Source organism: Pipistrellus kuhlii, unplaced genomic scaffold, assembly GCF_014108245.1.
Source record: "Pipistrellus kuhlii isolate mPipKuh1 unplaced genomic scaffold, mPipKuh1.p scaffold_m20_p_7, whole genome shotgun sequence".
Taxonomy (NCBI): domain Eukaryota; kingdom Metazoa; phylum Chordata; class Mammalia; order Chiroptera; family Vespertilionidae; genus Pipistrellus; species Pipistrellus kuhlii.
In genome coordinates, this window is record NW_023425573.1 from 7189844 (window position 1) to 7207272 (window position 17429).

General features: G+C 41.5%; 1 protein-coding gene across 1 annotated transcript in view; it reads left to right on the forward strand.

Annotated features, from left to right (window-relative positions):
- The window catches only part of DYTN (dystrotelin), a 48581-nt gene that overhangs the window by 22508 nt on the left and 8644 nt on the right, over positions 1–17429 (forward strand). Inside the window, exons 8-10 of the mRNA XM_036421128.1 lie at positions 1831–1942; positions 3491–3639; positions 16464–16623. Coding sequence (XP_036277021.1) covers positions 1831–1942; positions 3491–3639; positions 16464–16623 — 421 coding nt within the window. The remainder of the gene's footprint in view (positions 1–1830; positions 1943–3490; positions 3640–16463; positions 16624–17429) is intronic.

The window sequence follows — 17429 nt, forward strand, 5'->3', positions numbered from 1 at the left end:
TTATTCCTATGTTATAAAAGACTTTGAATGACTTGCTAAAGACACTCAAAAGCAAGCAATGGTAGCCCGGCTGGGTAGCTCAGTGATTGAACATAGACCTACGGACCAGGAGGTCAGGATTCAATCAATTCTTGATCATGGCACATGTCTGGGTTTCGGGCTCCATCCCCAGTGTTGGGCATGCAGGAGGCAGCCGATCAATGATTCTTCTCATCATTGATGTTTCTATCTCTCTCTCCCTCTCCCTTCTTCTCTGAAATAAATAAATAAATAAATAAATAAATAAATAAATAAAAATTAAAAAATTAAAAAAACTAGCCAAAACCAGTTTGGCTCCTCAGTGGATAGAGCGTCCGCCTGCCGACTGAAAGGTCACAAGTTCGATTCCGGTTGTGGGCACACCCCCAATAGGAGGTGTACAAGAGGCAGCTGATTGATGTTTCTCTCTCATCGATGTTTCTAGCTTTCTATCCCTCTCTCTTCCTCCCTGTAAAAACTCAATAAAATATATTTTAAAAAAACACACAAAACAACCCAACTAGCAGTGGCAGAGGGCAAGCAGAACCACACTTTAAGTTTTGGATTATGTCCCTATCTATTCAGGAGGCTCAGCTTGTTCTTAGAAGAGCATCTATGTGAACCATCTCTCCTAGACATTCGAGGCCATGACAGTTCTCACATTATGAGCCCGCTGGGTGATCTGGGCAAGGCCTGTATCCTCTCTGAGCCTCAGTTCTTTGTCAGGAAAACAGGGAGGGGTGGGTCAAATGATGTCATTGGCCTCTTTTAGCTGTAACCTTCTGAGTCTATTAGAAATGGCTTCAGTGCATTACAATCCTGACCTTAATCCTGTGTTTTGGGCTCTCGTAAACTCCCAACCGTAGCCTCAAGGCTTTTCATTTCAGTGAGCTTAATAAAGTCATTTCAGAGTAGTGTTCTCAGATCTGGAGGTAGCAGGAAGAGGGCAAAGACTTGACCTTCTAAAGTTAGAGGAAGTACAAAGACTCAAGGTTGTTCCTGAGCCAAGTGTTATGTGCTAGCAGGATGTGTCCCATTCATGCTCTGTAATAGCCATTGAAGGCGGAGATGGGGTTGAGGGGAAACTTGGTTCTCTGTAGGTAAAGGCATCAACGACAGGCCAATCTCATTATCTTCATTACACTCTTTCTCACAAACCTGCAAGCAGTTTCAGAACCTAGAGTTGTGGTCTGCAAACTGCGCTCGTGAGCCACATGAGGCTTTTTGGCCCCTTGAGGGTGGCTTTTCCACAAAATACCACGGCCTGGGCCAGTCTATTTTGAAGAAGTGGCGTTAGAAGAAGTTTAAGTTTAAAAAATTTGGCTTTTAGCCGAAACCGGTTTGGCTCAGTGGTAGAGCGTCGGTCTGCGGACTGAAAGGTCCCAGGTTCGATTCCGGCCAAGGGCATGTACATTGGTTGCGGGCACATCCCCGGTAGGGGGTGTGCAAGAGGCAGCTGGTCGATGTTTCTCTCTCATCAACGTTTCTAGCTCTCTATCCCTCTCTCCACCTCTCTGAAAAAAATCAATAAAATATATATTTTTAAAAAATTTGACTTTTAAACGAAATTTTAATTTTTGTACTGTTGATATTTGGCTCTGTTGACTAATGTGTTTGCCGATCACTGACCTGGAGGAACTAATGCAAGGCTAGGGTCAACGTGCCATCCTAAATGAGTCAACCACAACCTTATGTAATACTGGATAAAGCAGCCAGGGCAGAGTATTATTCATTTTCCTCGTTCGCCTGAACATTATTTTCCTTGTTCGCCTACTAGTAGCGATGCCAGCCCTCTTCCATTTACATTGGTAGGTACCGCTGCCTGAAGTGCCTCAACTTTGACATCTGCCAGATGTGTTTCCTGTCTGGTCTCCACAGCAAGCCCCACCAGACGTCTCATCCTGTGGTTGAGCACTGTGTCCAGGTAACACCTAACCTATCGTCCCAATCTACTCCTGAATCGTGTCAGTACCAGCTACAGCAGTTTAGAAACTTTCCCTCCGGAAAAACCAGAGTCTGCTCCTTTCATCAGAAATATTTATGACTAAGGAGGTGGCCAAGTTGAACCTCAAATAGCTCTCAATATAAATGTGTTTTCTTTGCATTGTAAATTTAAATAAAACCTTTTGGGGACAGGAAAAGGCCAAACTGAGTCCCGTCTGAAGCCATCGATCCCAGACTGTGGGCCAGAAAATGTCTGCTGCATCAGAGGAACGAGGCGTTGGAAACGGGGTCGGGTTAAAAAGAAAAGGCTCTGCTTGGTAAAGGTGATGCAACAAGGTTCTAGCTGCTAGGACATTTGGGGAGTTTTCCTTTTTAACATCCTTCTCCTGAGTCCTAAATGTCCAGTGCTTTTTCTCAGAGAACAATGAAAGAGAAAGATAACTGTCTCGGTTGTTAGTGGAAGATGATAAAACTAAGACTTTTAAAGGAAAGTTTCAATCATCAGCAAGAGAATTCAGATCTTTCTAAGAAGAAAGGGAAATGGGATAGTACATTGTCATCAAAGAGCTTCTAAACTTTTCCAGAAAGAACACTTTCTTCTCATCGCAGATGACATCACCCTCAAACGCCACAATAGTGAATGAAGTGTCTTGATTAGCTAGCTTTTCAGAGCAGTTTTTTCTCCTTCTCCCCTTTAGCCCACATGGTCCACAAAAGTCAAGTGTCTGCATCTTGCCAAATAACTCCCAGTGGGCATTGCTTTGCTAAACTTTATCAACCCAAATCCTCAGGCTCAATGGCCTGAGATCTGTTTGCAAAAGCCTGGAGAGAAATAGTCTCATTGGTGTTAGACTGACACCGTGTGGCCACTTTGTTATTAGACCTAAGATTTTAAGTGCTGAAAATTTCAACAGTTCATTGCATTCCTTCTTTGACTTTCCTTCTTTTTCCTCTCTCTCTCTCTCCTTCTTTCTTTCTTTCTTTCTTTCTTCTTTCTTTCTTTCTTTCTTTCTTTCTTTCTTTCTTCTTTCTTTCTCTCTCTCTCTCTCTCTCTCTCTCTCTCTCTCTCTCTCTCTCTTCTTTCTTTCTTTTCTTTCTTTCTTTCTTTCTTTCTGGCAGAGGTTCTTAATGTGGGGTGGATGGGTGGACTTTGGGTGGTCTGAGCATATTTCTGGAGATAAGCTCATGGGTGATCACCCAATTCTCAAAAGAATCCATAACCCAAATGTTAACGACCATGGACTTAGTCCTCTTACATTCCCCCCTTCTAGCTTTAACATCCCACAATCCTGGGTGGCTCAAAGGGAGAAGAGTTACTGTGGAAGTTGGGGGGTATGCTCTGTGTACCTATAGACACAGAGAACATAAAGAAGTGCGGATAGTAAGAAAGTAAGATGATTCTTCTGAGGACATAAAGGTAGGTGAAGTAATTCCAGGGACCTTCACTGCAGCCGTCTGGCCAGGTCAGGGAAGGAGACTCTGTTGGGACGGATCTGAAGCTCCTTTGTGACGTTGGCCATTCCAGGAGATGTCCGCAAAGGAGTACACCAAACTCCTCCTGGGGACCCTCAGGAGCAACCTGCTGCAAGAGTGCTGGCAGAGGAAAGGAGCTGCGAGAAGGCAGCGGCTGCTGAGCCTGGGGGAGCCAGAGGCCCTGGCCGACCGCTCCCAGGCCAGGTGAGTGTCTGTGAGCGTCAGCTGGGCGGAGTGGCAGCCCCGGCTGGAGCAGCAGCTCCCACGATGCTGACGACCCTCAGAAAGGCAGGAGGAACGGGGGAGTGAGCTTTCGTTTTAAAGTACAATAGAAAGAGGCAAATACCTTCAAGCCAATTATTTAGAATTATTTCAACAGAAGGTGTCAGCCACTAAAGATTTTAATATTATAGTATTGGAATAGCTTTGTTTCATACACCTACTTTTAGTTGGTTTGCCTTTGAAAGCTTAATTCAGAATTAGTATTTTTAAAAATAAATAAATAAATAAAAGGAAAGGAAGGGAAAGCCAGTACTCCATCACTCACAGCAGAATGCTTTTCACACATTAGTGTTCCAAAACGGGAATTGTGCTGTAGGTACAGTTTTTCATTCTTCTCTTCGCCTGCATTAAGTGAAGAGCTCTTCCCATCTTATTAATTTCCAAAATGTCGTCTTTAATGGCCTGACACTTATACTTATAAAGAAGTGCCACAATTCACAAGCAATTCATTATATCATTGAAAATGTTAGTTATTCTCAAATTTTATCCCCCTAAATTCTGTTATCAACATCCCTATACATGTATGTTCCCATACTTTTATACACGTATATTCCCATAACATTTTTTAAAAGATAAATTTATTCAAGTAAAATCTTGGGCCAAAAATGTGAATGTTTTTAACTCTCAAAATTCAGGATGCCAAATTATGCTCCCGGGGGTCGTTCCAAAGCACTCCCGCAGCCCCCGAGGTATAGATCACCATCACACAGCTGATCATCGCCAAAGGTGGCCTGTACAAGGTCTCTGCGACCTTAACTTCTGAAATAACCCCTTCTTCATAATTTAAAATTTGAGAAGGTAAAGAGAACAGAGGGTGTTTCCTAGAGCTTATGGTCATTAAACTTTTGGGAGGCAGAAACAGAATTATTTACTCCCATTTTACCTACTGGGAGAAGAAGAAAAGATCAGTTTAAATTGGTATTAATTTGTTGATTTCTTTTGTAATTCTCTAATCTTTCTCAGGCATCCACCAGTAACATTCTATCTTAACCCCAGGCCATATTTCTGTGGTTATTTTGTCATTTTACAATTTGGTATAATTAAATATATGTTTTAGCTCTTTAAATAAAAAAGTACATATTTATTGTCTTCTCAATTAGAGGGCATTCACTATTTCTGTATCACATTTTCTCGCAGGTTGGTATCAATACATTCTTATAAAATTTGTATATCATTTGGGTGTATATCTTTAATAGAGTACAAAGAAATGATGTTGGACACCCCCAAGGTATTAAAAATGATCTTAGCCCTAATTGTTTTGCTCAGTGGATAGAGCCTCGGCCTGGGGACTCAAGGGTGCCAGGTTTGATTTCGGTCAAGGGCATGTACCTTGGTTGTGAGTATTGTACATACCCAGTAGGGAGTGTGTAGGTGTTTGATGTTTGTTTCTCATCGATGATTCTAACTTTCTATTCCTCTCCCTTTCTCCCTGTAAAAAAAATCAAAATCAAAGAATATATTTTAAAAAATAAAATAAAAATGATCTCAGATGGGGTAAGAATAGAGCCTGTCACTCACAAGATGCATGACAAAGAAGTGATGGGCTATCCTGCTTTTCTACCCCAAATTGCCTACCCCTTTAAACAAATAATTAAATGGGCTATAGAAGAATAATTGCTTCTTTTCCTGATTGTCCTTGAATTCTGTTGAAAGAATCACATTATGTAAAAAAAGAAATGATTGTCTATTTGTCTGTTATTAGTTGTGAAGTCTCCGTGAACAAGGAGTTCTCTGCTTCCTTAAAAAAAAAAAAATTATATATAAAAAAAAAAAAATATATATATATATATATATATATATATATATATATATATAATCTGCAATAACTCAAGATGGTAAGAGGTTTTAAATAGTTTTTGGATAAAGGAGTGAAAGGAAATGAAGTTCTATAAAATGGAACACTCCTGACCTTAAAATAGTCTGCTCTATTCTATGTTCTTTCAGATTCGGCATCATAAACCCACAGCTGCACTTAGAGCTCCGAGTATCTGACCTGGACGAGATGACCTAGGGATTTCCTTAGTCATCCCTGAATGTCTTTGCATTCTTATTTCTGGAAGGTCGAGAGTGTGTGTGTGTGTGTGTGTGTGTGTGTGTGTGTGTGTGTGTGTGTGTGTGTGTGTGTGTGAGAGAGAGTGTGTGTGTGTGTATGAGTGTGTGTGTGTATGACTGTGTGTCTGTGTGTGTGTGTGTGTGTGAGTGTGTGAGTGTGTGTGTGTGTGTGTGAGTGTGTGTGTGTGTGAGTGTGTGTGTGTGAGTGTGTGTGAGTGTGTGTGTGTGTGAGTGTGTGTGTGTGTGTGTGAGTGTGTGTGAGTGTGTGTGAGTGTGTGTGTGTGTGTGAGTGTGTGTGTGTGTGAGTGTGTGTGAGTGTGTGTGTGTGAGTGTGTGTGTGTGTGTATGAGTGTGTGTGTGTGTGAGTGTGAGTGTGTGTGTGTGAGTGTGTGAGTGTGTGAGTGTGTGTGTGTGTGTGTGTGAGTGTGTGTGAGTGTGTGTGTGTGTGTGTGTGTGTGTGTGTTGGGGAGGACTGAGGGGAGGGAAGGGAGGAGGAATTTCCGTTCCTATTATTAGGTAATTGACTATCAACTGAGTAATTGGAAAGAGCACAGAGAAAAAATGTTGGGCTATTTTATTTTACTATTGTTTGGATATCAAATTTAACATTTTCTTTGACTCTCCTTAATGTCATGCCTGATATTAAAAATTATTACAACCTCTCATAAAACTCTCCTTTACAACAGGCTCCCCATCCAATATCCAATTGGTCCAGTGGAAACAGCTGCCACGAAGGCTTCCAAACGAATAGGTCAAAGGATGTCTCAGGCTCAACAAACTGATGACAGCGGCCCACATCCCCAGGTGAGTCCAAAAGGGAAAGGAGCCGTGGTAAGGCACAATTAGTGTGGGCCATTCCGTAACGATGCAGTCAGATTCCGTGAATCATTCCTGGGTTTGGGGAGTATTTCCAAAGAAAAATCTAGGAGCATACTTTTAAAATAAACCTTTTAACTTCAGTCATGAAGTACCACATATTTATTATGGAAAATTTGGAAAAGTTATAAAAGAGCAAAGACTAAAGTCAAAATTACAATCAATCCCTAATATAACCATTGTTGACTAATATAATTTTTCCTGCTAACATTTTTAATATAGTTTATATCACATCGGGTATATAGTTCCTTATCAACATACTAGAGGCCTAATGAACGAAATTCATGCAAGAGGATTGGCCCTTGCGGCCCCGGCTTCATCCAGAAGGTCATCCGGACGGTTGTCCAGAAGGTCGTCTGGATGGTGTCTCTGTTGTTTGGTCTAATGAGCATATTAGCTCTTTATTATGTAGGAAGTTATGTTGTGAGAATTTTGATTGCCATTACAGTTCTTAAAAAAAAAATCTGAATGGTTGTATAATTTTTATTTAAATGAACTTAACATTATTGAATACCTCTGTTATTTGGTATTTGGGTTATTTCTGATTTTTTATTATATTCTAAAATTTTACTATCTCAATAGAAATAAAACAAACAAAAAAGGAAACTATTAACATTGGGTTCCTTTGTAAATAATTCCATACGAGCTAAACTGATGGTGTGTAAGATCATATAGAAATGCAGTTCGAATAGAAAAAAATATAATAGAGAAAACTTGTTCTAGAATATTGTTTTTGTGCCCAGAAGCAGGAATGCTGAATCACATGACAGTTTGATTTTTAACTTTTTGAGGAACTTCCCTACTGTTTTCCATAGTGGCTGCCCCATTTACATTCCCACCAACAGTGTGCAAGAGTTCCTTTTTCTCTACAGCCTCACCACATTTGTTATTTTCTGTCTTTTTTATAATAGCCATTCCAGCAGGTGTGAGGTGCACTCTTTATGGTTTTGATTTGCATTTCCCCAAGTGACGTTGAGCATCTTCTTATGTACCTGCTGGACATTTGTATGTCTTCTTTGGAAAAATGTCTATTCATATTGTCTGCTGATTTTTAAGTCAGATTATTAATTATTATTATTATTATTTTTTGCCATTGAGGTATGGGATATATATGTATACATTTTTATACTAGAAGCCCAAAGCACAAATATGTGCACCGGTGGGGTCCGGCTGACCTGCCCCAATTGGGGCCGATTGGGCAGAGCTGGGCCGGCCAGGTGGAGGAGCTGTGAATGGTTGGCCGGCCTGCCCTACCCACAATGGGGGGGATATCAGTTGGGGGAGGGACCAGTGGGGCGAGGGGCTGTAGGCAATTGGCCCGCTGACCCCACCCCAGATCAGGATGGAGAGAGCTTATCAGGTGTAGGGTCAGCTGGGGGGAAGGGGTTGCAGGCAGTTGGCCAGCCAGTCCTGCCCCCTGGTCACCCAGTCAAAAAAACAATTTGCATATTAGCCTTTTATTATATAGGATATGTGGGATATCTATATATGAAAGGCTAATATGCAAAGTATTCCTTCAGGAATTCTACCAACTGTGAGTTTGATCTCTTGCTATGACATGTGTTGACCACCAGGGGGCGGCTCAGAATGAAGGAAGGCCCTGGTCAGCAGCTGGCAGCCAGAAGGCCCCAATCGGCCCTGATCACTGGCCAGGCCTAGAGACTCTACCCATGCATGATTTTCATGCATAGGGCCTCTAGTATGTATATATTGATATATGTGTGGGATATATATACATACATATATATATATATATATGGTATACATACACATGTTTTCCTCAATGAACTCTCAAAACTTTGTGCTAGTTCAAATGCTATCTTTGTTTGCAGTGGCCTCCTGGCACCTACGGCATGCTGGGTTCTGCCAGTGTTCCAAGATAAGCTTACTTCCTATCATCTTATGTTCTCACTAGAGCACCCTGGGTATTTATGTTTGTTGCTGCTATTGTGAATAAAGCCCTTTCTCATTTGTATCTTTTTCTTAATTATTGGTGATGGCATATTACAAAGTTATAATTTTTGAATAGTTATCTTTTAAAGAGAAACCTTTCTGAATTCTCTTAATGATTTCAAATATTTGTTTAGTTTTAATCTCTAAGTGGTCTGGGACAAAAAGATGTTTTGGTCTCTTTCTGTACAGTACTTACATCTCTCAGTTCTGTTTCAGGTCTCCATTCCTGAAAGACTCCAAATCTTTCAGAACAATTGAATAATACAATGGGGTAGATATTTTATCTTCACTGGGATTAGATTTAATGTGGGCATTTCCCTAGTACTTCTCCATTAAATATGCTGCTTGTTGTTGATTTGAGATTCTTTTCAATGAGGAGGAAATCATTTTCTTTTCCTGTTTTTTTAAGTGTTTTGGTACACAATCAGAAGTCATCGAATTTATTTATTTTAAATACCTTTTTAGCATCAATCAAAATTATCCCATGTTTCCCTTATTGGAAGTATTGCATTAGCAAATAGAATCCTTGATAGCAAACATTCCTGGCATTGCTAGAACCAAAAGCTATATTTGTTTGTAGTGGATTATGCTTTAAATCCACTTTAAATTTGATTTGCTTGTGTTTTAAAAATTTAGAATTGGAACATGCAAATTAGAATAGTATAATTCCCTCTCTCTCTCTCTCCTTCTCTCTCTCAATACTATCTTCGTCAGTTTTGAGAATTTGAGTTTTGGTGGTTACATTAAGCAGCTAGCCATTTTTCATCTTTTGTTGTCTTTAAAACAATTCATCTTACATAAGTACTATTTACTTAACAATTACCAGAATTCAAGAGTAAAACCCCAGGACACTGGACCTTAATGATATTTCAAGACATTTTTCTGGGTAGAAGTGTTTTGGTACACAACCAGAAGTCATCAAATTTGTTTATTTTAAATACTTTTTTTAAATTAAAAAAAAAAGGGTATTTAAAATACCTTTATGGATATGGAAGAACAGAAGGTCTTGTGACCACCCACTGATGCACAGCCTGTGCGGCTGCCTCTGGGATGTTCCTGCAGGTCTGTGAGCATGTTTGTCACTAGCTCCTCAGACACCCCTCAGAACACCTGGCGTCACTTGGCAGCGAGCTGAATTACACGTGTGAGGACAGAGGAAAAGCTGCCCTATTTCCTACTCCCAAGAAAAGACGAAGAAAAGCCGTTTCACAATACAGAATGGTGTTTTTTTTTCCTTTTCACTTTAACATGTGTTTGTTCTGAGAAAGAAATTTTAAAGAGGTTTTGCTGTTTGAGTTTTCCTCTGTTTTACTCCCCTTTAATCCCTTGCATCTCTTTTTCATTGTTAAAGTTGCCGCAGCCTATCTTTCTTTGATTAAGAAAACAAACATCTTTAACAATATAAATAACACCTGAATCAGTTTGTCTTATAAAAAAGTTAAAATATCACAGGTAAAGGTAAAGTCCTTCTGAACCACAATTCTCAACCCAGATCTGGTCCCTCGTTCCCCAAAGGTAATCTGTTTGAGTTATACCTTTGCAGACTTTATTCTTTGCATTTTCAAAAATGCATACGTGACTAAGTATTTGCAGAATGTACACTTTGAAAAAACCAAGAAGCATTTCCAATCCATTAGCTGAAAAAATTTCATTGGGAGAAGCTCAGGGAGCGTAGCCACAGCTGCTTACAAATGTAGAGAAATGAAATCTGATCTCCCATCCAGATGTGTGGGAGCCAAAGGCTGGTGCATGGTGTCCCAGGAGCCAGAGCCAGCCTGGGTCAGGTCAGGATTTGCACTTGGGTTTCAGAGTGTGACGTGAGAGACAAGGCTTTGTGGCAGGATTCTAAATGAGAGTGGAGCTGACCGTTATTAACTCAAAGAGACGTGGTGAATTCCAAGAGAAGAGATGATGCAAAGTACATATCCAATTAGGCATCAGTGGAAAGAAAGTTTAAGTAGAAGGTGGAAGATAGAAGTAAAAGATTTCTTGAGCCAAGAGAAAGCAAGTGACCCGACTGCTTTGGCATATGCCTTTGGAGAAGGAGATGTCCTGGGCAGCAACTTAACATGAGCAAAAGACTATTATAATTTAATTTTAAAACCTAAAACTCACCTAGCTGGTGTGGCTCAGTGGTTGAGCATCAACCTATGAACCAGGAGGTTACAGTTTAATTCCTGGTCAGGGCACCTGCCTGGGTTGCTAGCTTGATCTCCAGTGTGGGGCATTCAGGAGGCAACAGATCAATGTGCTCATCACTAATGTTCCTCTCTCTCTCTCTCTCTCTCTCTCTCTCTCTCTCTCTCTCTCTCTCTCTCTCTCTCTCCCTCTCTCTCTCCCTCCCTCCTCCTTTCCTCTCTGAAATAAATAAAAATATATTAAAACAAACAAACAAAAACCCTCTAAAACTCTTTTTTTATGTTTAAATTTCTTTAAAGGAAATTTTTCTGTAAAAACAATATTATGTGACTACTAGGGGCCCAGTGCACAGATTTGTGGACCGTGAGGCTGCAGTGGGCACAAGGGCGGGTCTCAGCCCATCCTCTGAGCCCCCACCAGGCCCCTCCTGTTGTGGCCCTCAGTTCTCTGTCTGCCGGCAGCCCTGCTACCATGTGCTGACAGTGCTGGCCCCACTCACACCACTGATGGAGCAGAGCAATTGGGGCCAGCACTAGCAGTGGGTGCATGCGGCTGCTGTCCCGATTGCCCCTCAGGAGCACGGGGAAGTGGAGAAGTCCTCAGGGGCAATCAGGGTGGCAGCTACTACTTAAACCCACTCATGGCGCCAAGTGATTGGGGTTGGCGCCAGGTGCCAGGCTCCAGCAGTGGGTATGAGCAGTGGCTCTGGTGTGAGCAGTGGAGCTGCCACTAGCAGTAGGTGAGAGTGCCCAGCGGGACAGTGGGGTTCAGGAGCAAAGAATTTTCAATAACTACCAGAGACTTGCCCCAATGACAGTGACTGGTGCCCTGCCATGGTATGGTGCCCCTGCTTACCTGCTCCACCATCCTGCTTCAGCCAATGTCTGCCATGTTTCACATGCACTCCCGGGTGGTCAGCACATGTCATAGCGACCGGGTTGTTCAGTTGTTCTGCCATTCGGTCTATTTTGAATATTAGGGTTTTTATATATAAAAATACTTTGAGCATAAGAACACTTAGATGACATAAACCCAAATGTTAGTCACATTTAAAAATAGTAACTAATGAAATTTTTAAAAATAACATTATTTTGTTATGGTGAATTTTTAGGAATGAGGATTAAATTTAAACCGAAAACTTATTTTCTCTGTTTCTTGCTTCTTCAGGCCCCAGTCAGCATTAGAAATGAACTGTGGAGGACTCATGCATATATTAATGCACTCCACAGGGAAAGAAGGTAAGAACCAGGAGCATGCACAAATACTGACAGCAGAAACAAATCAATAGCGTTTCTTTTTCCTTTTATAAAAAAATTTTTCTGCCATGATTTTACCATGATTTTTTAAACCTAGAAGATATTTCTTAGAGAAATCCTATGATTCCAGTATGAAGATGAAAAGAGGCTTTATCTCTATGTGAATAGTTAAACATAGCAGAGATCAACCGGCTAATTGAATCATGTTTTGAGTTTTTATCTCAGTCCTGGAAAATTGGTTAAGCATTTTCAGCAAAGTTTGATTCTGTGTGTGCCTGGTGTGTGTGTTTTTCCTTCTTCTAAAGAAATCAGTACAGGTCCCCCAACGGCATTCAACTTTCTACCAGGTTTATTAGGTTTGTTGGAAACTGCCGACCACCTTATTGTGTCTCAAGGGATTAATTATTCCTTGAGTTCCTGTCTCCTGTTGTCATTTCTTTAGAAGATGGAATTTATGATCCTCAATGAGAAGTTTCCCCTAAGGGAAGACCTTGATTTTCAGGCACAATGCTTCTTCTTTAGCAGATGCTCAATATATATGGAAAGAAAAAAAGAGAGAGATGTGTTCCATACTATAAATGTATGACAGATAAGGGACATTTAAAAAATCTGTGATAATTCATGAAAATATGCTTAACAACACTTTCAAAGAAGTTAAATAATTCAAATGTTAAGAGCAATTTTAATCTTATTTATGGTGTAAGGAAAATTAGAAATAAAATTAAGGAAAGTAGTGTGGCAATAGAAAGGCAATTCTGATTCTTACAGCTTAATTCTTAGAATAAGTATTTTAAGCTAATTATTTTAAAATAAGCTATTTCCTTTTATATGATTCCTACCCACTAAATATATACATCATTGGTCTCCTGTTAAGGTATTTATCAACATAGAGTACACCAAAGTGTGAGGCTGATTAATGAATGGATCTATGTGAAGGCTTTGTCTTTGTTTCTCTCTGAATTATTATTTGTATCAATGAATTGGGTAAAATAGTAGAGGGTATGCTTCTCAAATGTGTGTGATTTGATACCAGATGGCCTAGACAATAAGCTGAATGACAATCTGGGCTCACTAACATGTGATAGCCTAGAACACTCGGGCAATTAATAAAGACCAAATTGTAAAGAATTAAATTCTACAATTACAGGCAAGTTCTACAATTACAGGCCCATGTTCAGAATAAATAGTCTGGAAAAGACCTGATATATATAGTTAGCTAAGTTCAATATCAGCCAACATTTTGTCACTGGCTACTTAAAAGGCAACTCAGATTACACTAAAAGGAAGAGCATCATTCGATCACTAGTTCCCTGTTTATTACTCTGTCCTCCACTAGGTGCTGATCGAGGAACGAAATTGCTGTGTGTGTGAGTCACTGGAGCTGGAAGTGTTCCCATCCTATTTGAAAGCCCATTTACAAGGGAGATTCAAGTTAAAGATAAAAGATTTTTTAAATTGTCGAAAAGAAGATTTTAGATCATTTGAAAGGAATTATTTCTCAAACAATCTGAATTGCTTGTGAACAATGGATATTTGCCTGGAAAGTACTGAGCTCCCAATTGCTATAAATCTTGGTATCGGGTAAATTATATTCATCAGAAACTCTGCAGGAGAATTTCTCCTTTAAAAAATATGGAGTAAGAAAATAACTATACTTTGAATAGAGTTGTAGCTACTTTCACCTGGATTGTGGAAGGAAGGAGGTGCATGGAAGATGGCCGAGAGAGAGAGGAGAAAGAGGACAGGAGTTGGGGGGCAGCATGGGAGAAAGAGAAACTGGCATCACTAGTGGTCATAACAAGCACATTCGGCCCAGGTGAGACTGTTAGGAAGGCCTTCTGAGAATGGTTAATTGCAACATCAAATCCCTGGGCCAACTTCTTTCTGAAAACCCACCATACTACCTAATAGAGTAATATGCAAATTAGCCAGCACTCCACTCAAGCCATGCCCACCAGTCACACCCACCAGCCAATCAGAGTGGGTATGCAAATTAACCCCAACCAAGATGGCTGCAGCCACAGAGAACAGTTGAGAGGTTTGGGTTTCCCTGGCAATGGAGGAAGCAAAGCTTTCCACCTGCTCTGGCTGGCCTAGGCCTCCACTCAAGGCTACAAAGTTTCAATGATAGAAGGTAAACAAATTCAAACAGAAATGGTGGCAGCCACAGAGGGAGCAGGAGGCTTGTCTTCGCTCCAGGCTACAAAATTTCAATTGTAGAAGGTAAATAAATTCCAGAAACCAGGGCCTCTGCTTGGGTCGCAGAGGGACGTGGCCATCCTGCAAACCACCACAGGCCCCTCACCCAGGCTGCCCCATGCCCCAAGGGAACCTCCACCCTGATCCTGGACACCCTTCAAGGCAAACGAGCTGGCCCCCACCCATGCACCAGGCCTCTATCCTATCTAATAAAAGAGTAATATGCAGCCAAGACTGGTTTGGCTCAATGGATAGAGCGTCGGCTTGGGGGCTGAAGGGTCCCGGGTTCGATTCCGGTCAAGGGCATGTTCCTTGGTTGCGGGCATATCCCCAGTAGGGGGTGTGCAAGAGGCAGCTGATCGATGACTCTCTCTCATCGATGTTTCTAACTCTCTATCTCTCTCCCTTCCTCTCTGTACAAAATCAATAAAATATATTTTAAAAAAATTAAAAAAAGAATAATATGCAGATTGACCATCATTCCAACACACAATAGCTGGCCCCATGTGGTCAAAGATCCTGCCCATATGTGGACACCAGATGGCCACCACAAGATGGCCAACAGGGGAGGGCAGTTGGGAGGCACGAAGCCAGCAGGGGAGGGCATTTGAGAGAGACCAGGTTTGCAAGGGAGGGCAGTTGGAGGCAATCAACCCTTCAGGGGAGGGCAGTTAGGGGTGGCCAGGCTGGCAGAGGAGGGAAGTTTGGGGCAAACAGGCTGGCAGGGAGCAGTTAGACACCAATGAGGCTGGCATGGGAGTGGTTAGGGTGATCAGGCTGGCAGGCAGAACTGATTAGGGGAAATCAGGAAGGCAGGCAGGCAAGCAGTTGGGAGCCAGCAGTCTTGGATTGTGAGAGATGTCCCAGATTGGAGAGGGTGCAGGCTGGGCTGAGGGACACCCCACACCCAGTGCACAAATTTTGTGCACTGGGCTTCTAATAAGGATATACTTGAAACTTCAGTTATGATTCTGGAATTTAGAGTCAGGCACCTGTTTCTCCTGAGTGAGACTGTCTGGTAGTGTGAAGGCCAGCCTCTAGAAATGCCTGCTTCTGATGGAAGCCCAAACTAAATTCCAGGAGCTCTCCAAGGTTGGGAGCAAATAGGAATTTCAAAGACTAACAGTGAAAAATGTTGCATTTCCCTCCAGAGAGCCCATTTCTCCAAATTCAATAAACATGTCAACGCACTGATCAAAGAATGAGATTGTACATTTCTCCAAATTCAATAAACATGCCAACAGCACTGATCAAAGAATGAGATTGTGCTTTAGTAAGCCACTTTGAACTGTGCCCATATCTATAACAGGGACTATTGCAGGCCTCCGTCTGAGGACATGGCAACAAGCAAAACAGAAAGAAAAAAAAAAGTTGCCAGAATAAAGAAACAGTAAGTAGTTATTAAATAATAGAGTAAATCATATATTAAAACACACACATACACACACACACACACACACACACACACAGGTTTTATGTCATGTAAGGCTGGAGACTAAGTCAGAATCTAAGATTTCTTCACACTGGGGTTAATTTGATAAACAGGCCATGGAGATACTTAAAGAAGGGGAGGGGGTGGGAGGTGCTAGAACGGATTGTGGGGACTCTGATTTGCAATTTCAAGTAGGGTAGTCAGGGACGACCTCTCTAAGAACATGGTGGTGAGCAAAGACTGAAGGAGGAGAGAGTGAGCCAAGCAAGAACCCGAGGGAAAGAGGGTCCAGGGGAAACAAGGATGAAGCCTTCACAGCACCTAGCGGAGTACAGGTGTCAGGAGGTTAGCCATGGCATGTCTACTATCCTTTACTTGGAGTATTTCTAGACAAAATGAAAATGAATAAAGTCAGTATTCAGATTTGAGTACCTGGTGAAGGTTTGCATGATGAGTTTTCTAAAACCTCTCAAAGCAGTGAAATTCTTAGTGGAATTAGGTATACAACTGACCAGAAGGACAGCTGCACATGGTGCACAGTCCTGTGTAATAAAGAGGTAATATGCTAACTAGACCCAACAGCCGAACAACTGTCCGGAGGACCTTCTGGATGAAGCCGGAGCTGCAAGAGCCAGCTGGGGCTGCAGGGAGCTGCGAGGGCCGAGCCCCTTGCATGAGTTTCATGCATCAGGCTTCTAGTGATAGATAATAGTCAAGGCACAGACTTCTCTGGCATCTTGTCTTACGGAGGAGACCTGGAGTGCATCTTGGTACACACGTCTCTACTTGGTCTGCTGGCCCCTTGCCCTTTCAATCCATTCAGACCTGTTCTTTTCCAGGTTCCTTAAAAAACAGTTAAACCGATACAAAGACAAGTTGCAAGCCTTATACACCTCCCAAGAAGAAAAATGTAGCAGATTTGAGACAAAGATTCACGAACTTACAGCCAACCAGGACAGTCTGTGGGCCAAGCTACAGCAACTGGGACGGGAGTCACAGGTATGAAATGTGGCCACCCAGACCACCTGAAAGTCTGACCTCCAATCCTCTGGTCAAGGGAGGGCTCCAGCCTGACACTTCGCATCTCACCTTGATCAGCCTCTTCCTTTTCCCTCTCCTCTTCATAACCGGACCCACTCCAGCTTTCCTTTTCCAGACTGTCCTCCTGCTTCGTGAAGGTAGTGCCATTGGGAGAGAACAGAATTAGTACCATTTAGAAACAATAGACCTGGGGCAACGAGGTTCTTTATAGTGTTCATTCTTAAACCTGTTGGTCTCATTATCCTTTTACCTGCTTTAAAAATTCTCTTTAGGATTCCCAAGGAGCTTCTGTGGGTTATATCTATCACTATTTGCCATAATCAAAATTAAAACTGAGCCATGGAGGACCTGGCTGGGTAGCTCAGTTAATTAGTGCATCCTCCCGATATGCCAAGGTTGAGGGTTCAATCTCAGGTCAGGGTACATATAACAGGCAACCAATGATTGCATAAATAAGTGGAAAAACAAATCTCTCTTTCCCTCTCTCTCTCTCCCTCTCTCTCTCTCTCTCTCTCTCTCTCTCTCTCTCTCTCTCTCTCTCTCTCTCATCAATAATAAACATATCCTTGGATCAGGATTTAAAAAATAAAATAAGTAACAATTTTAAGCAGTAATCCCATATTTTTAAGACTGAGAAGTATGGCATCATTTTGCAATTTCTAGAAACCTCTTTAATATATGGCTTAATAAAAAATAGCTGGATTTTCATGATTGCTTCAGCATTCAATCTGTGGGAAGATGTTTTGGTTGAAATTTATATATAT